Genomic DNA, 26,763 nt, shown 5'->3' on the forward strand with positions numbered 1-26,763 from the left:
AGGGGATCCACAGTCATTTCCTTCGTCCCAATTGTATCAATACATACCAGATGATTCTCAGTCCTTTCTTTCACAACAAAATATTTTAACTCCATGTGTCGACACGATGTTGAGCTCTTGTTGTTATTTGAAAAGGACACGGCTGCTTCATTATCACAAAAGATCTTTAGTGGTCTCTCAATAGAGTCCACTATACCAAGACCCATAATGAAGTTCCTTATCCAAATGGCCTGTGACGAAGTCGCGTATAGAGCAATAAATTCCGCCTCCATGGTATGAGCAGCAGTGGTAGACTGCTTTCCGCTTCTCCATGAGACAACACCACCCGCTAGAAGGAAAATGTATCCAGTAGTGGATTTTCTACTGTCAATACACCCTCCTAAGTCCGCATCAGAGTATCCAACGACCTCTAGGTGGTCAGCTTTCCTGTAGGTCAACATATAGTCTTTCGTTTCTTGTAAATAACGCATGACCTTCTTCGCTGCCTTCCAGTGCGCAATGCCTGGATTTGACTGATATCTACCAAGCATTCCCACAACAAATGCTATATCAGGTCGAGTGCAGGTCTGCGCGTACTGTAAACTCCCAACTGCTGAAGCATATGGGACAGCATCCATCTGAGCCTTCACAATATCATCCTGAGGACAGTCCTTCAAGCTCAATTTATCCCCTTTCACTATAGGTGCCGAACTAGGAGAACAATTCTCCATCCCATATCTTTTAAGAACCTTAAGGATATAGGATTTCTGAGATAGACCAAGGACACCTTTAGTTCTGTTACGACGGATCTCGATTCCAAGGACATAAGTGGCCTCACCCATGTCTTTCATATCGAAATGAGAGGAAAGAAAATCTTTTGTTTCATGTAAAAGACTCAAATCATCAGTTGCAAGAAGAATATCGTCAACATATAAAACCAAAATTATGAACTTACTCCCACTAGTCTTAATGTAAATACACTGATCAACAATGTTTTCAGTGAATCCAAAGTTCATAATTACCTGATTGAACTTCTTATACCACTGGCGGGAGGCCTGTTTAAGTCCATAAATTGACTTATTCAATTTGCAAACTAAGTTATTTGAGTCATCTATACTGAAACCAAGAGGTTGTTGCATGTATACCTCCTCATCCAGATCCCCGTTCAGGAAGGCGGTTTTCACATCCATCTGATGCAGCTCTAAATCAAAATGAGCGACGAGGGCCATGATTATTCTTAATGAATCTTTAGTTGAGACAGGAGAAAAAGTCTCATTATAATCAATGCCCTCTATCTGTGTGAAACCTTTTGCAACAAGCCTAGCCTTGTACCTCTCCACATGACCTTTAGAGTCTGTTTTGGTTTTGTAAACCCATTTACAACCAACAGGTCTAACTCCATCAAGTCTAGGTACAAGATCCCACACTTGGTTCTTTGCCATAGAGTCAAGCTCTTCTTTCATGGCATTAATCCAATGTGTTGATCTTTCACTTTCAATGGCTTCTGCAAATGTGAAGGGATCTTCATCAATGTTTATGAAATTATTTGATTCTTGTAAATACACCACATAGTCCGGATGAATAGCAGATTTCCTAATTCTGGTGGATCTCTATACAGGTGCTACAGGTGGGTCAAAATGAACCTCTATATCCTGTTGTTGTTGTATATCCTCATCAACAACTGGATCTAGTTGGGATTGATGTTCATTGACTGAACTTTCTCTTACATTACTCGAAGGAACAATGATAGAGAAAGTCGGGTCATTATCCTTAGCAGGTGATAAACTTGAATCCTGCATTTCCTCAAAATTAATATTTTGAGATGTATCTATCCCAACAGAACCATTTTCAAGAAATCTTGCTTTATCTGTTTCCACTATCTGTGGTGTATGAGATGGACAATAAAACCTAAAGCCTTTCGATCTTTCTGGATAACCAATGAAGAAACCACTAGTTGTCCTAGGATCAAAAGCTTTTATATGTGGGTTATACAATTTAGCTTCTGCTGGACATCCCCATATATGCATATATGACAAAGAAGGTTTTCTACCTGTCCATAACTCATAAGGAGTCTTTTGAACAGCCTTCGTAGGAACCTTATTCAAAATATGCACTGCAGTCCTAAGAGCTTCACCCCATAAGGTTAAAGGAAGGTTTGAGTGATTCAACATCGCTCGAACCATTTCTTTAAGCGTACGGTTTCTCCTCTCAGCTACATCATTTTGATAAGCACTACCAGGCATTGTATACTGAGGTACAATGCCTTCCTCTTTTAGAAACCGCGCTAATGGACCTTCCTTTTATCCCATCTCAGTGAAACGATCATAATATTCGCCACCTCTATTTGACCTGACAACCTTAATAACTTCACCGGTTTGTTTCTCTACTTCTTTCTTGAAGTCCTTAAAAACCTGAAAGACTTCTGATTTTTCAGATAATAAGTAGAGATACATATACTGTGAGTAATCGTCTATAAAGGTGACAAAATACTTTTCACCCGTATAACACGGTGAAAAAGGGCCGCAGACATCAGTATGCACTATTTCTAACTTTCCATTGCTGCGTTTGGCATCTTTTTTATATGTGCTAGACTGCTTAGCCTTTATGCAGTCAACACATGGCTCTATATTCGTAAAATCAAGGGATCCAAGGATTCCCTCTTTCACGAGTCTTTGGACTCTCTCTTTCGAGATATGTCCTAACCTCCGATGCCAAAGCAAATAGAATTGATCATCCTTTAGACCACGTTTATTGCCAATCATTGTGTTCTCAATGGAGTGAGATTCCTGAATTTGGAGTTTGGTTCTTAATCGATATAAACCATCACACATATATCCAGAACCTATATTCATTGAATTTTTCATAATAATAAGTTCAGATTTTTCAAATTTAAACACAAAATCAAACTTATCAAGTTTTGAAATTGAAATTAGGCTCCGACTATAAGATGGAACATAAAATGTATCGACCAAATCCAACATGAATCCCGACTCCAACACAATTCTGCAGGTCCCAACGCTCTTGACATGTGAACGCATCTTATTTCCTGAGAAGATGCTTCTTTCATGCTCCGTTGGTTCCCTTTTGTTCAGAAATGCCTGCAAAGAGTTGACAATGTGCACCGTGGCACCAGAATCAATCCACCAACTATGCAATGGAACATGAATTAAATTGCACTCATGAGAAACGAATGACTTATTACCTTTATTTTCGAGCCACTTCTTGAACTTCAAACAGTCCATCTTCTTATGCCATTTCTTTTTGCAGAAGAAACACTTTATAGAAGGGCCACCAAACTGGGATTTGGCTTTCGCCTGAGAGTTTGAACTCTCCCCAGTGGCTCTCTTCTGATTCTTCTTTTTGAAGGAGCTTTTCTTTGGCCTCAACCTCTGTTTATCCTTATGAGAGGTCATATGTGCACTTGGCACCCTCTCACCCTTCAATCTCTCATCTTCCTCAACACACTTACTCAAGAGGTCATTAAAAGACCACTCATCATTATGTGTGTTGTAGGAGATTTTAAAGGGTCCATACTCAGTAGGTAACGAGGTTAAGATCAAATGGACTAAAAATGAGTCAGAGATGGCGAACTTCATGTCATTCAGTTGAGTCGCAATATTCCTCATTTCCAAAATGTGTTGTCGGATGTGACTGTCACCAGCATATTTCATAGACACTAATTTGGACATAAGGGTACTGGCCCTTGCTTTATTAGAAGTGAGGAATTGAGCCTCAATGGCTTCCAGAAATTCCTTCACAGTCCTACAGTGAGGAATTGCGCCTCGAATGTTCTTAGCCACCCGAGATTGCAAAAGCAACAGGCTAAGTCTGTTCGAGCGCTCCCACTTCTCAGAGGCAGCCTTCTGATCGGCTGTGCTCTGCTCATTAAGAGTGGGAGGTTCGTCAATTCTAAGGGCCAGATCTAAATCCATATACCCCAAAGTGAATAACACAATTTCTTTCCAATCAGAAAAATTCGATCCGTCTAAGATAGGGATACTACTAGAACCGTCGATATGGAAGGAACTTGATAAAAGGAACGAAAAATGGAAAGATGTTACTATTATTGCTCAAACGAGACTTGTGTTAAAAGGTAAAAGTGAGACCCTTTATTTTCACATTTTCTGAGACAAGCATAGTTCAGCCATTATCGTTTCACTTTGGTGAAAACGATAATACTCATAATTGCGTCGTCTCTTTAATTCCCAAGGAATTGACTTCAGTTGGTGAAACTAGTAGATCATGATTCCAGAGGCAATTCAGCATTGTACCTTTGGGTACGAACATGCTTCATGGGCTGAAATTCATATCTACTATCACACCCTGTGTAAATTTGGAACACAACGACCTACCTTTGGGTAGAATCGATGTTTCATAAATTCACACACAATCATAATTATGAATCTTAATACGGTCCAAAGAATCCTCAATTATCACGACTCAGATCACTTTGGTGATTCATGAATCGGTTAATCAAAATCTTTTACCGAAAAAACTATTCGTATTATGGAGCACACCCATGCACACATTTTAATGCATGTATATTCATGACATAATATCAGTTTACACTACAACAAAAATGCATAAACTAATTATCATAAATTTATACTTAAAATCATCATGCATAACTTAACCAACGCTAAATACATGAATTAACATGCATAAGTCATGCATTGTTCAAAATAAATACTTTATAAAGCATGAAAAATAACAAAAGCATGCTCATATGGGTAAAACCCAGGGTCCACATGTAGTAACCGGTCTAAAAACACTCTGAACCGGTCTGAAACCGCCTCGAACCGGTCATCTAAGGGTCCGAACCGGTTTCGAACCTTATAAACTGGTACTTAATATGAACAAAAGTTCCATAAAACCCTATAACCGTATACCAAAATCTCTGTATTTCTTTAAATCTATGAAAACAGGGTCTCAGCATCCCGGAACCGGTGAAAAAATCGAAAGAACCGGTCAAAAACGAATCCGAACCGGTTCCGGAAGGGGTCGGATCAGGTTCCTGATCCGATTCAGTCTCAATAGTGTTTGGATCCTGTTTCTTATGGATCCAACCCAGTTTAAATGGGATCCGGGTCTAACCCGATCCATACTTAATACGGGTCGGACCCGGCCCAAACCAAAACCCGGGTTAGACCCGGTCCGAAACAGGCCTGGTTCGGACCCGATCCAAAACAGATATCGGGTTCGACCCGGTCCAAAATGGATACCGGGTTCGACCCGGTCCATCATGGACCCGGGTACGACCCGGTTCAGACCGGATACCGGGTTCGACCCGGTCCAACATGGACCCGGGTATGACCCGGTTCAAACCAAATACCGGGTTCGACTCGGTCCAACATGGACCCGGGTATGACCCGGTTCAAACCAAATACTGGGTTCGACCCGATCCAACAAGGACCCGGGTATGACCCGGTCCTATAACGAACTCCGGGTTCGACCCGGTCCCTTATGGACCTTGGGTCGACCCAGTTCTTAATGAGTCCGGACCAGACCCATTCCAGAATGGATCCGGACCGGACCCGATATTAAATGGAGACCCGACCTTTTTTCGGATCAGACCCAAACCCGGTCCCATTATGGGTCCGGGTTAGATCCAAAAAAAATAGCAGGCCCGATCCATTTCTGGTTTGGATCGGGCCTGATATCGGGTCTTCACACGGGACCTGATCCGGTCCCCTCATTGAAATTAAACAGAAACCCGATGGGTTTCTGTTTGAGATTTCAGGGAAACCGAAAAGGGTTTCCGCCCTTTTCGGTTCCACGGTGACCCACGTCGCCGTAACGGCGACTGACGCCGGTTGCCGACGACCGGCGCCACCCCACGGTGACGCCGGTCCGGCGACAACCCTCCCGACAGAAGACGTCGCCCGACGGCGACGTTCCACGGCGTTGCCGTCCGATGGCTGAAATTCATGGCAGCGCCTGCCAGTCCGGCGGCAGCCCCGGCGACATCAGCAAGGATGCCGCCGGCCAGTGGCTGCCCCTCCACGGCGAATCGCCCCACGGCGATCAACCCAACCCGATGGCTGAAGGAGCAGGGCAGATCAAAAATGGGGTTTTAAACCCCTTTTCGCCATCGGTCGACGACATCTTCCGGCGAAAGCACACCGACGACTGACGGCGCCCTACGGAGACATCCTATTTGCTGGCACCAGCTGGAATCACCGACAGACGCCCCGGCGACGGCAACCCCAAGCAGTGAAATGGGGGTTTTGATGCCCCTGACGCCGGCCATCCAGCGTTCAACCACGGCAACATCTCCTGCATAAGCCGACCACCCTGCAACCCAACGGTGCAGGGGTTTTCTTGTGACGGCTCCGGCAATACTCCCGGCGACGGCAAAACCGGCCTGCAGCCCAACGGCCACAGGTATAAAACATTTTTTTTTAAGGTTTGCCAGAACAGGGAAAAAAGATGTCGCCTTTTTCCCGGTGACATTTGCCGGTGATGACTGTCGCCTCACAGCGACAGTCTTCGGCTAATCGGTGGTTGTCGCCCCACGGCGACTCCACCGACGCCAAAACGTTGTTAGTGCCTACACAGCCACGCGCAGCGGAAGCGTAGTGGGCCCATAACCCATTGTTGGGGCGAAATCCTGTGAAAACAAATAGACAGGGAGCGTACCTGGATTCGCCATTGATCGTGTAGGTGATTCGGCGTTCTCCTCAGCCGGTCGACGCCCACAATGAGCCCAGGCCTTATGTCGACGGTGAGCAGGACCCTGTTTTGCTTAAGCTTGAATGCAGAAGTGAGTTTGAGCAGGATATGGCTATGAACTCTCATAATCTTCATAGCCCCTAATCCCATATTTATAATGGAGAATTGGGCAGTTACGTGAATGTGGTCTCTCCACATTCACGTAACTCCCACCCACTACCTCCATCATCCAGTCACTTACGTGACCCACTAACATGGTGTCAAACCGGGTCAGATTGCGGGTTGGACCCGTAACCCATAATGTCCAACACCAGCGGGATAGTGAGGTACGGCGAGCAAGCCGCCAGCGATGACAGGAGGGCTCACCATCCTGAACCTCACCGTGTTCAGCCTCGCGGCGTTGAATCCTCTCCTCACCGCCCTATTCTCCGTGATGCTCCCCCTACTCCTTCCACTCGGAGAATCCGTTCCCACCATCATTACTACTACCACCACCACCACCAAAGATGCATTTTTCTTTACTGACACCGCTCTCCTCTTCGTCAGCGTCCACGACGCCTGCGGTGTTCTCGCCGGAAGAGCTCAACAGGGGCGAGAAGGGCCTCGTTCTGGTCTCCTCTGGGGCCAATGAGGAGAAGAGATTGTGAGATGTGGACGATGAAACAGAGGAGATGATGGGGGGGGGGTGTCGGTGACGTTGGTCCTCTTCCCCAATCTCCGAGCTCTTCGCCACTGAAAAACGAGGAAAGCAGCATCGGCATGGGCATCGATGTGACTGTTGTCGACTACCACCATGACCACCTATCCATGGTGGTAGTCGAATCGTGGATCTGGCTTTAGCTTTTCCCATGCCGGTTCCACGATTCAACGCTTTTCCCTCATCTCAAACGGAGGGAAAAAGCGTGGATTCCACAAATCCACTCCGACGCCCTTCGGTCAGGAGATCCCAAACAGGACCCAATGATACTTCAATCTTGTAAGGGGGGAGGGGAGAGAAACAAAGGAACAATGTGCTAGGATAATAAATTTGATTGTGGACATTCGAAAAAAAATTAAATAAATTCTTTGTTCGCTGATTAATTTCTAGGGTAATTTATGTATAAGCGTTAAACCATGGGAAAATCACGCTTAACTGCCTGTGATCTCAAAATTTTAAGATAAGCCCTCTAGGTTTTAAGAAATTGCTCCAAGACTTCACATTATATGCGGTGTCGCTGCATGGTGGGCAGAAGGTTACCTGTTTGACAGCCATCTATCTTGGCATTTCTCGAGATGGGTGCAGTGTTCGTCTTGAGAAATTGTTAAGATGGATGTTTGACAGCAGCAGAGCTGCATTCTAAGCATGGCTTCTTGCTCAAATTGCTGTTTCTGTTAAACTCCAAGGCCATCCAATTAACTGTAGTTACCGCTTAACGCTTGCTAGTTAATTATAAAAACCAACAGTTTTGACCATTTTTCTTTCTTTAAACTTCTGAATGTCCAAAATAATCCTGTCAATCCTTTAACATTCTAAGCGGATTATATAGACAATTTGGCAGATGAAAAATCTAACTGTTGCATCTGATCTGCTTGGTGCTTCTCACCAAAGTGGGTTAATATGCCCCTCTACTAATCCGGCCACTGGCTTTTTATCATGATTTCTCCCTCCCCCTGTTGGGTGATCCGCCTATACCCAATTTGTGGGGCTAGGAAACTAGACAAGCCGTGCATGGTTCGGCTCTTGTTCTGTTCATAAGGAGCTTGTGCTAACTTGCAGAATAAGCTCAGCAAGCCGAATAATAGATGTTCAACTTGGCTCGGCTCGCTAAGTAGTAATCAATATCTATTTTATATATCAAAAGATGTAGGGTAAAAAAATAGTACAATTACCAACGGTGCCTAATCCCAGCCTGCCTTTAAAAAAAAGTACAATAGTTTAACTTCATATGGAAAATCACATGTTTGGTTGCATCTCATGTGATTTGGAGTCGTGATTTCAAATCACGAGATGCAATCAAACAGACATTTTTTAGAGTAATGGTAGATTTTTTTAAAAAAAAACCTTCATTTTCTATTTCGAAAGCTTCTTTAAACTCGCATGCCAATTGTGGATGTCAATCGTCAGGTGGACAAATGTAGGACCTGATTGGGTCCTGATGTAAAAATGTGTGGCTGTTTCTTTGGTTTATTTTTTATCTAATAAACAGGTAGGTGTCTGACTAACCCCAGCTTTCTCTTTCCAAAAAAAAGTCTTTTTAATCCTCATAACAAACAATTATGGATGAGCCTACAAGGGCTCTGCCTTCCTTGCTGAGAGCGACCATAATTTTCACCTGACATGAGAACACTATGACTCGAAACCCATGAGAAGCAACCCGACCGTAGTATTTTATATGTATTTTTAATAAATGTAAACTTTAAAAATTTTGTGAACACTTTAATAAATGTAAACTTTAAAGTCTTTTTAATCCTCATAACAAACAATTATGGATGAGCCTACAAGGGCTCTGCCTTCCTTGCTGAGAGCGACCATAATTTTCACCTGACATGAGAACACTATGACTCGAAACCCATGAGAAGCAACCCGACCGTAGTATTTTATATGTATTTTTAATAAATGTAAACTTTAAAAATTTTGTGGATTCAGGTTTGGGATTCTATTTTCATGACCAGACTGGTAATTTGTTATTTGGGTGAGTTCGGGTATACCTTGATGGGTCGGGTATCCAACCTGTTGAGTGAGTGAGTCTCAGTCAGTTTCCGTGGGGGTTGAGTCAGGTTTGCGTCGTAGATCAGTCGATTTGAAATAAGTAAGGCCTAATCTTTGTCCTTTTATAATGCATACCTTTGAAAAAAAAGGGTTATAATTAGTGCTACCCCCAACAAATAAAGTAATCTGCTGCCACCGAACGCCACCACCCGGTTTAGAGAGAGAGAGAGAGAGAGGATGGAAGGCATCAGCCCGGCCGATTGGGTGGCGAGCAAGCCCAGCCGAAGCGACGAGGTGATCCCACCGGAGGACCAAGTGAAGACGGCGAGGGAGATCAGAGCCTACTTCGACACCTTATCCCCCAAGCGTACCCTCAAGCCCAACCGAAGCGAAACCGAAGACTCCTATCCTCCCCTCGCCCAACCCCTCGACGACCCACCCGAATTCGAGAAGCTCCAAGCCCTACGATCCCAATCTGTGGTTGGTTGTCTTGTCCCTCTTTCTATGCCAATAAAAAAAAAGGAAGAAGAAAAAACCCACTCTCTGTTCCCTTTCGATTCGATCTCTACGTTTCTTAATTCGTTCACCAAAATCTCAAAACCCCACCAAAAATTTCTGGGTTTTTTTTTGCAGTCCATATTGGCGGATGGGCGAGTCTATTCGGTGGAGGAGTTCGTGGAGACCGATTACTACAAGAGACTCAACTCGATAGACAAGGACCACTACACGGCAAGACAAAAAAAAAAGAGGATTCTGCTGATTTCTTCGTTTCAATCATCCATATTTCTTCTATCTTCTTCTTGGGTTTTTTTCGATTGACTCTCTCTCTTTCTCTCTCTAGACGGGGACCGGATTCATAAGGGTTGTGGGGGGAGGAGATGGGGTATGCTGGAGGCTTGAGGAAGGAGGCCCCGTGGCTTCCGCCAACTGGGTGGTGGTGAAGACCAGAACCAACCCTGCTACCAACGATTGGATCCCACAAGAAGATCAAGAGGTAGGCAATCCTATACATTTCATGATGCTGGTGGTGATGATGAATCGATGATGATGGTATCTCTTCATCCTTTGTTGTTGTTGAATGTTGACCCACCCATTTTTTCCCTTTTCTTTGTTCTCATCAGATGGCGTTTGTTTCCTCGAAGCCGAATCGAAGCGAAAGCGAGGCCTGAAAAGGACGGAAATCTAGCCGTTGTGGTAGCCGTAGGCCCCTGGACTTTTCTTATCGTGGCGTTGTAAAAAAAAAGAAAAAAAAAAGAACAGTGACTTGTGGGATAATGAACAACTAGTGTGAGATGAGCGTGGGATAATAAATAGAGTGGCATGTTGTTTCTTTTGTCTTATTGAATCAATAGGTCCGGATTTTGTCGTTATGGAGGCAAAGAAGGGGAGTGTCACACGAGATGTGGGGACTGACGTTGATGGACGAAGGAGGTAAACGTGAAGGTATGAGTTACTTTGGTACAATAATTGTCCCCAAGGCATGAGATTGATCAATCCTTGGTTCCCCTCTTGTTGTTTTGATATAATTGGCACCCAGGCATGAGAGAGAGAAGAGAGAGCTTAAGATTTCGACCAATGCGTATAATTGTTTGGTGAGATTCTAAAAAAATTTATTCAAGTGTTAGAAATGGAGGCTTGAAGGAGCAAAAAAAGTACATAGAAAGAGAAGAAAAAAACATATTTTAGACTGAGAAATTCTCAGTTTTCATTGTAATTAAGGCTTTGTTTGAAAACTGGTGGTAGCCAGCAGCCGCATCTAAGAGGTGGTAGTTACCAAATCCAGTTTTTAATACAAAAAGATACCACCCTTGTAGTTTGCCAGATTTTTACCTAATGCATAACTCCCGCCCCAGTTACCAGTTGCCAAAGAGAGCATAAATGAGTAAACTCCCTCCGACTGCCAGTTCCCAAACCGAACTTTAAGGCAGATGGGTCCTCTCTCTCTCTCTCTCTCTCTCCAAGGGATCGTCATGTTCTTTGGCTGAGCCTGACCCCTTTTTTCACAGCCAGTAGATAGGGGTCTCAACGGATTGGATTTAGACCTGTATTGGATCAATTCAAAATCTGATCAGTTGGATTCGATAAAGCACATATCATCTAATTAATAGTCAGATTCAGATTCTGTATGCAGCCTTTCATCTGAATCTGGCGGTTAATCCAACCCCATTACATATATTACATGCTCAATTAGTATTAAGACCCTGATTCAGTATTTTTTCCCCATTTGACTGTGAATCTGATTAAGCAAGATCCGTAGGTTGGATTCAGTAATGCCTAGCTCTCAATTGAGTTCGACCTGTTTACATCCCTATCAGTAGATCACCCTTTTAGGATACCCCTATTCCAGAAGAATGAGAATATTCACATGAATTCTACAATACAACCAAACAATAATAATGGAATTCTCCAAGAAACAGCATGAGTGAAACGGCCCTTATGAAACGACCAAAATCTAAAGATTGAGAATTCTCTTGATATATATATATATATATATATATATATATATATATATATATATATATATATATATATATATTAAGAATTCATTTTTTTCATGAGAATTGTCCTCCAATTCTCCAAACTATCTAAAGGCACCTCTAGTTTTCTCATCTGACATATCATGTGACTTATGGCACGATGGCAGTAACCGTTTACTAGCTTATAGGTAGCTCAATCTTGGGTTTGCATCTCACATGGGGTTGTCCCCCAACTAGAGGGAAAAACAAAAGCCTCTTTTCTATGTTACGGTCACCATTTAGTACTATATAATCTAAAGATGGCAAACAAAAAAAAAATCTTTCCGTTGGATGTGAATAAATCACTTGGAAGATGCATCGTCTATGTAATCAAAAGATAGCAAACAAATAATTTTTTCTTCATAATCCATGCAAATAAATCACTTGGAAGATGCATCAACTTTGGCTTTCATGAGAGCAAAACTTCATTCATGTGTTCCGTTTTACCTCTTGATCAAATATTCTTTTTATTGGGCTTAACAAATCTTAGGCCTGCTGTATGAGAGAGGTTACAATCCAAGTTATATAGCTTTCTTAAGGGGATTCTTGGTTTTCGCACTATTAGCTGCAATATGAGAGTACAAGTCGTCACCACTGCAATTTCTCACCTGCAGAAAGGATGTCCCAACAACCTATTTTGAACTTTGCAACAACTCAACTAAGAGGAACTATATCCAAGAGATAAACGTTGATGAACCACAACAAGTTGTTGCAATTGTTGAATGACCCTTGTCGCACGTGGGTATCAACTATGCTTCTTTAACCAATACTCTAGATGGGGCCTCCTAGTCTTTTGATTTCATTTGGCAACATATTGATCACACAAGGATGTTTGCAGTCATAGATATGCAACCTTTGCCTACATTAGAGAACTTGTAGATGTGAAGATATTTCTAATAATCCTATGAACAAGAAAAAAATATACTTCCAGTTTGGGTTGATAAGGCTTGGGTTCTGCAAGAAAGATCACCTTCCTAGCAATCAAATTGTATAATCCAAAAGAGAGTGAGTCTCACCCATCTATGATGGTCTGCTCTTATTATTTGTCCCCACCTATTGCACAGCCAGGTTATTGAAACTTATATGCAGCTATCTTTGCTCCAAGATGCTAAAGTGACTCTCTCCTAGATCCAGCTCTGACAACTTATTGGCATCTAACCTAATTCATAACGTCTCTTTCAAACACTGTAGATGTGAACAATGTTTGCCACCAAAAGCTTCTAGAATGAATTACTTTAAAAATGTAGATTTACTACATATGTCCACTCCACTATTGCATGGCCAGTTGGCCACTTTGTAGCCTTCATCCCTTTGTGATTTAGTTTCTTATCTTGAAAAAGTTCTCATGGGTATTTCCTCGTGTAACACTAGCTAATGTCTCTTGGCCATTCTTGCATTTCATGACTGTAAGGAGCAGAATCAGGCTTCACTTTCTACAATCAACACAAGATACACCTCAGGCTTTCACTTCCACCGTCATTATTAGGCTCCAGGTTTACTTTCAAACACTTTATCTTCTCCAAATCCTCTATCTGAGACAATGATAATACCACAGGATTGCGAGAACAACACCTTCCACAAGCAAACATTGCATTTTGATGTTTATTGCACCTTGTATCCTTGCCCCAAGTCCACTTGTAACTTCAACTTGTTAACTTCATGGAAACATTTCCTTATTCATTTAAACCAACAAAGGCATAACCTTTGAACATTTAAAGATTTTGAAAAAGAAAAAGAGAAAAGAAAACACCAGCTTGCCCACTAGATACCAGATAATACATAGTACTATAAAACAAAAAAGGAATCATATAATAGGTCAAGAGATAAATCAATTGATATAATGGTAAATTGGATAGATGAAAAAATACCAGCTATGTAATGAATTAATCTAGAATTTGGAACACAATTGATGTCAAAACTTTGAGAACTTAAAAAATATCAGCATTAAGGAACAGTTTGTATCTAAGGGTGATATAAATGAAAAATCTCACTACGCAGACATTTCCCTTGTTTGGTCTAAGTGAGAAAGAGAATAATAATAATGTCACTAATGGTGGTCACTGGTCAGATAATCAAACCACTCATTTTTGGCCCCACCCAAGCGAATCTGTGTTAGACTTGAACATGTTAACCTTGTGAGTGGACAGGCTCAAACTTGAAAAGCACTAAACTTGGACAGGCTCATAAGGCTCGACATATATTATACATAAATAACATATAACATGCTCATTGGACACAATTGTTTATCATAATCATATAATAATTTGTAATAGTAAATATTGTTTTGTAATTTGTATAATGCTACAACAAAGGGAAGCCAATAAATCCTCTATTACATTAGCCATTAGAGCTGGGACATGCAAATTGAAAACAAATAAGGTAACTTAATCTTGAATTAAAACTTTTATAAAAAAACTTAACTATGGTTGAAGATGAGCCATATAGAGCCAAGCTTTAGGTTGCTCAAGATTGAGTTTAATGCAAACTTGATCTTGCTTTTGTCTAACAAGATGCTGTAGAGCCAACTAACTAAGAGAGTGTCCTACTTGAACAAGGTATGGTCTTATAAAAGCCCTTGTTTATTATACACAAGAAATCTAAGGCGAAGCCACATGAAGTTATGAGAATCCACTATAACTGTAGATCAGAAGACAATGATTTTAAAAAATCCATATAAGTATTGATGAAACACCACACTCTGCGTACTACATAAGAGATATGCGACATAGTAGCAAGAACTGAAGCATTCAGAATGGATAGACAATTCTCTATGAATAAAGCAAAAATTATATCCTTAGAACAGTCCCATAACATTATAACCCATAATCTCAACATAGAATAATATTAATATCTGAAAAACCAGAGGAAAAAGGCATGATATAAAAATAGTTACATAAACTAACATAATCATGTCTATACCCACAAAAACATACACGTGAAGATTTAAGATGACATGCACAACCACTCAGTACCCAAAACCAAAAAAGAAAGTATGAACAAAGGGGAAAGAAAAGGAAAATGAGAGCTAACATGCAAAAAGACATGGAAAGCAGGAGTTCATCCTGTCAACCCCTGCGATCCACGTGACTTAACCTACATTTGAATTAGTTTTGCAGATAGACTAGCCCAATTCAGAACTCTTGACTAAGGATATAATACAAACAAATAATCAACGCATGGCTATTAACGGAACTGAAGCTATCAGAAATTATGAGTAATTGGTAATGATTAATGTTGGAAAGCACCACAATGGTTTCCTGAACCACATTTTCAAGGAGAACCAACACCCACAATATTTAAATAAAACCCAGTTACAAATTCCTGAGCGTTTTCTTCTTATCTTTTAATTAAAACAAAGGAAACTTGAGCACCCACGTGATGCATTAAAGAACCATGCGCTAGTCCCACTGACACTACATTATTCCTTTTCTTGTAGTTGCCATAACAATCATGACTAACAGAAATAAGAAACTTCATAAAGAACGATATTCTTGTCATTATTCATCAAGTGATCAAAATCTAAGGTTAAATCACAAAAGGATACAATGCATAAATCAGAATGATGCTTCCACAAAAACAAGAAGATATCACTCAAGAACCAACCAAAGCAAATATAAAAAATTTTGAATAAAAGATGAGATTGCACCCTTACACTTGTTTTCTTCGTACATAAAATGAGAAGGATCTCACTCCCGATGCCAATTTACAGAAACCACAAACATAAAAACCACTAACAATAACAACAGTTCACAATAAACCCTAACAAAAAAAACAGGGATTCTAAAGGAAAGAAAAAACTTTAGCAATGCAGATAAAAAAATTCAATTTTAGGATGATTCAGATAAATCACAAGAAGATTGAGAAGCATACTGTTAAAATATATATATATATATATATATACATATACTTATATATATATATATACATATACTTATATATATATATATATACATCCGTATATATATAAGTATATATATACATATATGTATATATATACATATTCTTTTTAGTGAAATACCCGATAGGGGTATTCTTGTAAAACTACAAATGTACTTTTTATTTTTTACTTTTTTCCTTTTTTCTTTTTCCTTTTTTACCTTTTTACTTTTGTTTGAACCACAAGGGGGCCCACTCTTGTAGTCGTTGGGGCCCCAACGGTCAGATTTCTGACCGTTGGGGCTCCCAACGACTACAAGGGAGCCCCCTTGTGGTCCCTTCTTTGTGCCTTCCTCCTCTATAAATAGAGGAGGTGTTCCCCTCTTGTAAGCATGGGTTTTTACACCCTTCTCTTCCTTTCTTCAATAATATCCAACTTATGACTTTAAGTCATTTTCTATATTTGAGAGTTTTGTGTGTGCACATTTGGTGTTTGTGTTCTTGGCTCTAGTGGTCACTCTTAAAGAGTGACTTTTGCTCTATTGGTGCTTCCGCCTCTTTTCATTACATGGTATCAGAGCTCGGTTGATGATTGGGCTTCTCTTTGGAACGTGTGCCTCTCAATCTTTTGAAGAAAGGAAGAACTTTTGGTGTCGATGGAACGTGACTCTAAAGTGGAGCTTTCTTTTAAGCTAAATGGGTCCAATTATCTCATGTGGGCCTCCGCTATGGAAAATCATCTTAGAGGTAAGAAACTTTGGGGTTTTGTTATGGGAACTACTCCCGAACCCTCTCTTGTTCTCACCAAAATCGAAAACGATGTTGAAAAAGCTTTAGATGGTGATGAACGCATCAAAGCTATTAATGATCATCAATCCAAAATTGAGGATTGGGAAAGTAACCATGCCAAAATTTTGGCATGGTTTATGAACAATGTAGACCTTAAAAATTGTGCTAATATTACCAAATTTAGAAGGGCCAATGAGGCTTGGTTTTTCCTTAAGGGTATGTATACCCAAAAGGATCTTGCTCGACAATTCTTTTGTCAAGAAAAAATCCGTTCCACCAAACAAATGGACATGAGTGTCCGGAACTATTTTAGCTCTCTTACTCCTCTTTGGGATGAACTTGCTCTTCTTGAGCCTAAGTGGGTGGCTCCGGAAGATATTGAATTAAGGAGGGAACAAATTGAAAAGGAACATTTTTTCAATTTCTTCATGGTCTTCGCCCGGAATTTGAACAAGGGCATCTCTTCTCCATAGAAGCAAAGCCCTACCTATTGAAGATGCCCTTGCCGAGATATGTCAAGAAGAAACTCGACTTGGCTTGAGCTTTAAGAGTGATGAAGTTTTGGCCGTTACTAGGCCCGGATCGAATGTTAAAGCATATAGACCTCCCCATTTTAACAAAAATTTTAATGGGCCTAGAAAGGGAATAATATGCCATTATTGTAATGAACCGGGACATATTAGACCGGTTTGTCCAAAACTCAAAGGAAAGGTAGCAGCGGTTGGAGAAAATTCTCCAAAGAAAGAAGAAAGTACCAAAGAAGGAGATATCAAAGAAACTCTAAATCACATCTCCGAAGTTCTCCAACATCTTCTCAAGACTTCTCCTTCAACATCTGGAGCCGCCATCGCCTACTCTTCATCACCTCTAGGTATGTGGATACTAGACTCCGGTGCTTCTTTTCATATGACATCTCATAAAAACTCTCTTTCAAATGTTTTTTCCGAACCCATATCCTCTTGTGTTTCAACAGCCGATGGTACATCATTAAAAATTGAAAGTATTGGATCACTTGATTTTAAAAACTTTTTCGTTCCTAAAGTAAGAATCGTTCCTAAAATTAATTTAAACCTTTTTCCGTGTCTCAAATCACCGATCATGGATGCCAATTCTCTTTCTCACCTAAAGATTGCACCGTGCAGGATCTCCAGTCAGGGAAGCTGATTGGGCAAGGCCATAGAAGGGGTGACCTCTACTTTATGGATTTTTTGACTCTTCCATCTAAGTCATCTTGCAATCTTGTAAAAGACAAAAGTATTGGAATATGGCATGAGAGACTTGGCCATCCAAATTTTGTAAAAATGTCTCTTTTTCCGTTTTTGAACAATACTTGTAAAGACAATCACATGACTTGTAAAGATTGCATTTTTGGGAAATCTAAAGCTACTCCATTTCCTCAAAGAAGTTACTTTACCACTCGGCCATTTGAACTTATTCATTCCGATGTGTGGGGACCTTCCCCTATTTTGTCTAAAGGAGGTTTTTCGTATTACGTAGTCTTTATTGATGACTTCACTCGATTTACGTGGATTTACTTTCTAAGTCGCAAATCCGAAGTTTTCTCCTTCTTTAAAGAATTTCATGCAATGGTCAAAAATCAATTTTTGGGAAATCTATCTATTCTTAGGTCCGATTCGGGAGGCGAATATATGTCCAATGATTTTCAAAACTATTTAAAAGAAAATGGAATTTGTCACCAACGTTCTTGCCCCAACACTCCGCAACAAAATGGTCTTGCGGAAAGAAAGCATAGACACATAATAGAAACTACAAGAACGTTATTAATTTCAAGAAATATTCCAAAATCCTTTTGGGCCGAAGCAGTTCTAACCTCTACATATCTTATCAATAGAACTCCTTCATCCTCTTTGAAAATTCTTTCTCCATTTGAAAAACTTTACAATATGTCTCCCGATTATAAAAGACTAAGAATTTTTGAATGTAAATGTTTTGTTCTAACTCACAAGAATGATAAACTTTCTCCTAGGGTTATTGAATGTATCCTTTTGGGATATGGCGAAAAACAAAAAGGTTATCGATGTTTTGACATACTTAAAAACAAGTTTTATATCTCTAAAGATGTCACATTCCTTGAAGAGGAAAATGGTTTTTCGCACCAACCAAATGAAAATATTGATTATTCCTTTCTATTTGACTTGTTGCCTAAAGAAAACATTATAGATGATCATATTGATCCTAGTGAATCCCTTAGTGAAGATCTTTTTGAACATCCAAGTGATGATCAAAACTTAGAAGAAAATGTTTCAAGACAAATTCAAGTCTACTCTAGAAGGAATGAAAGAAATCCTCCTTGTGCCCTTGAAAAATTTTCCCAAAGTGAGTCCATCGAAGAGACCTCTCAAAGAAGATCAAATCGGATTTCCAAAATACCAAATAGATTTGTTTCTTATGATTCCTTTTCTCCTAACTTTCGAGCATGCCTACTTGCTCTTCACTCCTTTCATGAACCATCTCATTACAATGATGCTAAGCAATATGCTCATTGGAATGAAGCTATGGAACTAGAACTTAATGCTCTTAAAAAGGCACAAACTTGGGAAAGCATTGATCCTCCCAATGGCAAGAAACCCATTGGATGTAGATGGGTTTTTAAAGTAAAAACTAAGAGTGATGGTTCTTTGGAAAGATATAAGGCTAGGTTGGTAGCCAAGGGATATGCCCAAGAGTATGGGGTAGATTATGATGAAACTTTTGCCCCAGTTGCTCGAATGACTAGTGTTCGAGCTCTTATTGCTATAGCCTCAGTTAAAAAATGACCAATCTTTCAACTTGATGTCAAAAATGTCTTTTTGAATGGTAATTTAAATGAAGAAGTTTATATGGAACCGCCTCCAGGTATGAATTTGAATGGAAAATTTTTGAAATTAAAAAAGGCCTTATATGGACTTAAGCAAGCTCCTAAAGCCTGGTATGATAGGTTTAGTAATGTATTAATCAATTTAGGATTTTTTCTTGCTATACTGACACTGCTCTTTTTGTTAAAAGGACAGGTGACTCCATTATTATGCTTCTACTGTATGTTGATGATATGATCATTACTGGAAATGACCAAAATGGAGTAAATGATGTAAAGTCTATGTTAAAAGAAACTTTTGATATGTCTGACCTTGGTTATTTGAGATATTTTTTAGAGATTGAAGTGGCTTATTCCCCGCGTGGTTACATCCTATTTCAAATGAAATTAGCTGCAGAAATTTGTACCAAATCAGGAATATCTGATGAAAAGAAAGTTGAGACTCCCGAAGTTATTAATGCAAAACTGAGACTTGAAGATGGTGTTCTTCTTGAGGATCCAACCCCCTATCGTCAATTAATTGGATCTCTCATCTATCTATCCATCACACGTCCAGACATAGCTTATGCGGTTCATGCAGCAAGCCAGTTTCAGCATGCACCTACTTCGGTTCATATGACAGCCGTAATGAGAATTGTGCGATATATCAAAAATACTATATCCAAGGGACTCTTCTTATCTTCTTCCTCATCACTTGACTTGACTGCTTTTACTGATGCTGACTGGAGAGAAAATCCCAATGATCGTATCTCAATAACGGGTCTTTGTATTTTTTTAGGTGAATCCCTCATTTCGTGGAGATGCAAGAAGCAGCAGAAGGTTTCACTATCATCCACTGAAGCTGAATATCGGGCCATGGCAATGACAATCATGGAAATCGTATGGCTCAGAAGTCTCCTTGCTGACATGGGCGTCCTCATTTCCACTTCTACCAAGCCCTGCTGTGATAACAAAAGTGTGATATACATTGCCAGCAAGCACACCTTTCATGAGCGGACAAAGCATATCGAAATGGATTGCCATTATGTTCGAAACGAATACCTCAGAGGGACTATCTCATTACCATATGTTACTTCAGAGTATCAACTAGCTGACTTCTTCACCAAAGCGCTCCCAACTCCACGATTTATGTTTCTCCTTAGCAAACTTTCGGTCTTCTCCCCGTAAAGTTTGAGGGGGCGTGTTAAATATATATATATATATATATATATATATATATATACACAAATGTACTTTTTATTTTTTACTTTTTTACTTTTTTACTTTTTTCTTTTTTCTTTTTCCTTTTTTACCTTTTTTATTTTTTCTTTTGTTTGAACCACAAGGGGCCCCACTCTTGTAGTCGTTGGGGCCCCAACGGTCAGATTTCTGACCGTTGGGGCTCCCAACGACTACAAGGGAGCCCCCTTGTGGTCCCTTCTTTGTGCCTTCCTCCTCTATAAATAGAGGAGGTGTTCCCCTCTTGTAAGCATGGGTTTTTACACCCTTCTCTTCCTTTCTTCAATAATATCCAACTTATGACTTTAAGTCATTTTCTATATTTGAGAGTTTTGTGTGTGCACATTTGGTGTTTGTGTTCTTGGCTCTAGTGGTCACTCTTAAAGAGTGACTTTTGCTCTATTGGTGCTTCCGCCTCTTTTCATTACACATACATGCTCAAACGTGGCCACGTCAATGTGAGGGGAGAGGGATGAAAATTTCTAAGCAGATCTTAATGATCGTAGGATTTCTCAACTTGTGGATGATTCAGATATAACAAGAGATGGTTGAGAATGATCCTCACTGGGAGTGACCAGAGTAGCGGTGGCGGAGTCGGCGAAGATTGCAAGGAAAGTAATAATGTAGTGTGGGACTAGTGTCTAATCCTTTAATACAACACAACAAGTGCTCAAGTTTCCTTTGTTTTTGTTAAAAGATAAGAAGGAAATTGCTTAGAAATTTGTAAACATCATGCATTTCATTTGAATTGCATTGGCATTGGTTCTCCTTGAAAATGTGGTTCGGGAAGCCATTATGAAACTTTCTGATATTAATCATTATCAATTTCACATAATTTTTTATAGCTGCAGTTCCATTAACAGCTATATGTTGATCTTTTTTTTATTACATCATTCATCAAGAATTCTGAATTGGACTAGTCCATTGACACAAATAATTTAAATGCAGGTCAAGTTGCTTGAATCACAGGGATTGACATGAAGATGTCCGGATTTCTATACGCCTTACTGCATTTTCCTTTTCTTCCCGCATGTTCATGGCTTTTTTTTTGGTACTGAGTAGTTGTGCATGTCAATTAAATTTTCAAGCATATGTTTTTTCTGGGGATGGGCATGAGTTTGTTAGTTTATATAACCATATTTATTTTCAGCATTCGACTTCAAGTTCTAATGACATCAACAATTCCTCTCCTTTCACACACACACACACACACACACACACACACACACACACACACACACACACACACACACACACACACATGGTTGTTTACAACCAAAATAATTAATCTAAAGCAACAAGCATAATATCATCTTAAACCCAAAGTCTTGAATAAGAATTCTAGGTCACTAAAGTTAAAGAATTCAAATGCATATAAACAATGACAAATTTTAAAAGGAAAAAGTAACTATAAAATAAGGGATCAAGAACGTCGAAAAAAGAAGGTTGAAATTAGGGCCATGGTATTGAGTCTACTACAAGAACAATTTTCTTCTTATCTTTTAACAAAAACAAAGGAAACTTGAGCACCCGTTGCGTTGCATTAAAGGATTAGACACTAGTCCAACACAACATGATCACTTTCCCTGTAGTTACCGCAAGTCATGAAACTGCTAGCAAAGAATGACATTCTTGTCATCGTTGATCAAGTGATCAAAATGTGAGATTAAATCACAAAAGGATGCAATGCATAAATCGGAGCAATGCTTCCACACAAGTCACTGTTGTAACACCGTTCCCGTCGTGGGGCGGTTATGGGAGGAGGGGGAACCGCCGCCCCCTTCCTCTCCCACGAGCTTGATCGTGGGAGAGGAAGGGGGGGAGGGGAACAGTTCCCCACATTTTTTTGAAAGAGGACGATAATGGGGGGGGAGTAAACGACTCCCCATGGCTATAAAAGCCATGGGGGGGGCCTCCCTTCTCCATTCGATCACTCAGAGAGAGGGAGAGAAGCAGAGAGAACGGGAGAAGGAGGTGTCGCAGCCGTCGACCACTAAGTAAGTCCCTCTCTCCCGTTTTTTGTTCAGAACAGAGGTCGCCGACAACCGTGAGGTTGTCGGCGAGTTGCAGAGATGCAGGGACAAGGAGAACCCTGTCCCTGTCTCTCGTAAAAATAGGGGGTAGTAGAGGGGTTTTCCCTCTGCTATTGCCACCGGCCAGTGACGAAAAACGGGGAGGGACGGATCACCTGCCGCGAGGAGGCAGGAGGTCCGACCGCTGCCCTCATTGTCGACAGACACTGATTGAAAAAAAAATGGTGGAAGAAAGAAAAAGAAAAAGGGGGGGCTGGCTGATCGCCGACGGCACCACCCCATCTGCAGAAACTGCAGCATTCTGACAACAATGACGTTGCCAAAACTGTTGCAGAGATGGTGCAGGGCAGACTCGGTCTGCGTTTTTTGCAGACCGAGTCGGCCATGATGCTCAGTCTGGGCATGACCCAGATCGAGCCAGGTCTGGTGTAGACCAAGATGACTCAGTCTGGGTGTGCCCAGACAGAGCCAAACTATGATGTTTGACGGACTATCTCGATTTGGATAGACCGAGCTGGGTCTGAGTATTTGCAACAGATCGACTCGGTCTGGACAGACCGAATCGAGTCTATATATTGCAACAGATCGACTCAGTCTGAACAGACCGAGTCAAATTTGATATTTTGGCAGACCGCCTTGGTCTGTTTGAACCGAGTCAAGTCTGAGTTTTTCGACAGACTGACTCAGTCTGGATAGACCGAGTCAGGTTCTGTGTATTACGACAGACCGACTCGGCCTGTTCAGACCGAGTCCGGTCCGAAGTAGTTTAGCAGACCGACTCGGTCTGTCCAGACCGAGTCGGGTTTGTATTTGTGGACTGACTCGGTCCAAACCAAGTCGGGCCCGATATAGGTCAGACCAGACCGAGATAAATCAGACTTTTGATATATATAAAGATATGTGTGCATGTGATTGAAAGAGTGCGGTGGAAATATCGAGATAGTGAAGACCTCGATTTTTTCATTACGAACTGAATCCAAGTTTGGATCCCAATTTGGACCCGAAAACGCAAATCGAATCACAAACACCCAAGTGAATTCAAAACTAAGTGGACTTAGTGAAGTTTAGTCCAAAATCCAAGAATGTCTAGCACGGACATTATGTTTATGCCAAACCATCACAAACAGGTTCAGATTATGCACACCGGATCCAAGATCCAATTGGAATTTTGGTTAAAAACCTAAGTGATCCATTTTGAAATCAGTTTGGATTTGAATTCGAAATTTAATACGAATTAGACATAGTGTAAAGATATGGTGTAAAGACGACATAGAGGTCGCTATGATTGGTCGAAAGAGCAAAAAAACCATTTTGCTCTTGGGATGTCTACATAGTAAACAAGGCATAACCTGGTACCCTAAAGTCAGATTCAGGTGATTCTTGAGTCATTGGATTCTACTGCTTAAGTAGAATCCATTAGTTAGGAATGTGAGGATAAACTCTGAAAGAATGAAGTCAGAGTTTGACATTTTAGTCCAAGGGTATTTTGATAATTTTAAAGATGAGACTATAAATAATGATACAAGGTATTTATTGATTCCAGATCAAACGTTATGAATTGAAATTTAAGCGTTCCAGGTAGGTGAACATTTGCAAATTCCTCCTTAGTATACTTTTGCCTTGAGAGGGGCATTGTAAGTATCATGAATTAATCTGTGGTGAGTTGTCATCCTTAACAGTTCAGACATGTGAACATGTGTTAAAAAGTAAGTGGACATACATTGATGATTGTATAACGCATTTACTTCAAGATGTGAATGTTAAGAGCAAGTTGTGTATACGATAACCACAAGGAACATGATGAAGAACTATACTAGGAGGCATGGTCTGAAACAATGTTGAGGTGCGGTGCGTACCTCGTGAGTAACTTGAGAATATTTCAAACGTTCCTAGGTGACCCTTAGGGGTTAAAACATTGCCTACTAGACACATGTAGGATGTAGCATGAACCACAAAACCTTTGGGACAGGTATAGCTCCTTGAGACACCTTGGGGGCATGTATAACTCCTTAAGATACCTTGAAGGCATTTATAGCCATCCTGGCTCTTCGGCTAGCTACCGATTGAGCTCTTTCGCTCTCGACGAGTAGTTGCAACACCTGTGTCCGTAGTCTGGGCTGGTTTGGACTACGTTCTTGTGACTGATTCATATGTCTGGCCAACACCGTAGACTCTCAGTTGTCTACATGAGCTATGTTCGGAATAACCGACTAGAGTAGAAGATATGTTTGAGAATGATGTTAGAGATACGGTAAAAAGAAAGATAAAACTCATAAATAACATGTGTGCAACTAAATTAAGACTAGGAGCTTAGAGTTCACTACAGTTGCAACAATCATGTTTATTTGTAAATGGAATCTTACTGGGTTGTAGACTCACCCCTTATCTTGGTTGTAACTGCAGGTTCAGGAAGTGTTACGGTCATTCACAGGATTTAGTAACGAACTGCAACTCTGCGACATCAGAAGTATTGTTCACCTCTACCTTTTTATTTATTTGCTTATGCATTTGGATGGTTATTGTAAAAATGGATGCATATACCTTCAATTATTAAATGAAAAAAAAATATTATGCGATTTTAAGTTTGTTTTGAGATTATTAGAGTAATTTCCCTCTGGGAACTAACATCCACGAACCCGAGCTCGAGAGGCCTCAGATTGGGTCCTTACAACTCCAGAACCAGAACAAAATAAACAATTCTCTTCAAAATCACCATTACTTCTTCCCATCAGAAACTCTAAGTCATTGCCAACCGGGGCAGGCATAAAAAATTCAGAATAAAAAGCGAGACCTCACCCTTACATTTCTTTTCTTCATACATCAAAAAGAGAAAAGCACCAAGATCTCTTTCCCAGTGCCGATTTACAAAAAACCACGACACACAAAAGCATTAACAATAACAGCAGTTCACAATAAACCCTAACCAGAAAAAAAAAGAGGGATTGTAAAGGAAAGAAAAAACCCTAACAATGAAGACAAAATTTTTCAATTTTAGGATAACTCAGATGAATCAGGAGAAGATTGAGAAGGATCCTCACGTAAAAGCGACGAGAGATAAGGCCGCGGCAATACGGCGGAGAGATGGATTGCAATTTCTGGGCAGAATAAAATAAGCGGAGTGAAAGCAAAGAAAACCCTAACGATAGTAGAGAATCTCTCAAATTTCAGATGATTCAGACATAACCAGAGATGATTGAGAATGATCCTCACTGGGAGTGGCCAGAGCAGCAGTGGCTGAGTCGTCCGTGGGCGGAGATTTCTTTTTCTCGGCGGAGGAAGCTCTGGACTTGACGGCGTCGAGCATGAGCTTGCTGATCTCCTTGGAGTAGGCCTGGAGGGTCTCGATTCCGATGCTAGCGGAGTCGTCGTCGTGGGCGCCGGAGGCGGGCGGTGGGGATTCGGAGGCAGAGAGGAACGCCTGGTTCTCGATGATCCGGGCGGCGGAAGCGGCCTCATCGGCGTCCATGACGCCGTAGCGTTTGGAGAGGACGGAGGGGGAGGAGAGCGTGTCCACGAGCCGCTGGACCACCGCGTCCCGCGTCCCCTGGTTCGGCGGCCATATGTTGAACGACGGAATGGGCAACGACGCCACCGGCTGATTCTCTTCCGCCATTGTACGGCCTCTCTCTCTCTCTCTCTCTCTGTGTGTGTGTTGCCAATGCAAAGGCAGAATGAAGAGAGAGTTTCTGATGGCAGAGGCTGCTAACTAACCAATGTAATCCGACGTCCGCACATGCGGTCAACACGTGTGTCGTTCATGGTTTCGGACCTGAAACGGGTCAGCGTTGTTGCAGTTAAGGGTGGGCATGGGGCCGGCCCGAGCCCGTTTAGAGCTCGGCTCGCCGGGCTTTAAGTAGGGCCAGGTTTTGGCCCAGTTCTTAACGGGTACGGGTTTGAAAAGCAGCCCATGACTCGACCCATTGGCCCAACAAATTTATTTGTAAACACTAATAATTAAGTAATTAACAATTTTTCAACTTTCCATGTACCAAATTAATTATCTTTCTAGTTTTCATAAAAATAATACAACTAATTAGCTAAATAATAATTAACAAGTTATTATGTAATGGCTAATTTTTTAAAATTTTATATTATTAAAAAATTAATAAATAACTCAGGCCCATCATGCTGGCCTGAGCTCAACCCACATATATAACGGGCTGAGTATTGGTCCGG

At 40.9% G+C, this 26,763-nt stretch overlaps 2 protein-coding genes across 2 annotated transcripts; one reads left to right on the forward strand and one right to left on the reverse strand.

The window, feature by feature from the left end:
• The first annotated feature begins 9,577 nt into the window (after positions 1 to 9,577).
• Positions 9,578 to 10,678, forward strand: LOC149847757 (uncharacterized). The gene is made up of 4 exons (XM_090002171.1): positions 9,578 to 9,820; positions 9,974 to 10,069; positions 10,182 to 10,334; positions 10,462 to 10,678. Exons 1-4 carry the CDS (start codon positions 9,578 to 9,580, stop codon positions 10,507 to 10,509), a joined length of 540 nt encoding a protein of 179 aa, XP_089858297.1. The 3' UTR covers positions 10,510 to 10,678.
• A 485-nt stretch (positions 10,679 to 11,163) lies between these two features.
• LOC149847758 (MFP1 attachment factor 1-like) lies at positions 11,164 to 26,234 on the reverse strand. The gene is made up of 2 exons (XM_090009408.1): positions 25,798 to 26,234; positions 11,164 to 11,382 (listed from the first exon to the last, which is right to left on the reverse strand). The coding sequence occupies exons 1-2, from the start codon at positions 26,198 to 26,200 to the stop codon at positions 11,363 to 11,365; spliced, it is 423 nt and encodes a 140-aa protein (XP_089865534.1). The 5' UTR covers positions 26,201 to 26,234; the 3' UTR covers positions 11,164 to 11,362.
• Between the last annotated feature and the right edge of the window lie 529 nt (positions 26,235 to 26,763).

Source organism: Nuphar pumila, chromosome 1, assembly GCF_984573655.1.
Source record: "Nuphar pumila chromosome 1, dmNupPumi1.hap1.1, whole genome shotgun sequence".
In the NCBI taxonomy this organism is placed as follows: domain Eukaryota; kingdom Viridiplantae; phylum Streptophyta; class Magnoliopsida; order Nymphaeales; family Nymphaeaceae; genus Nuphar; species Nuphar pumila.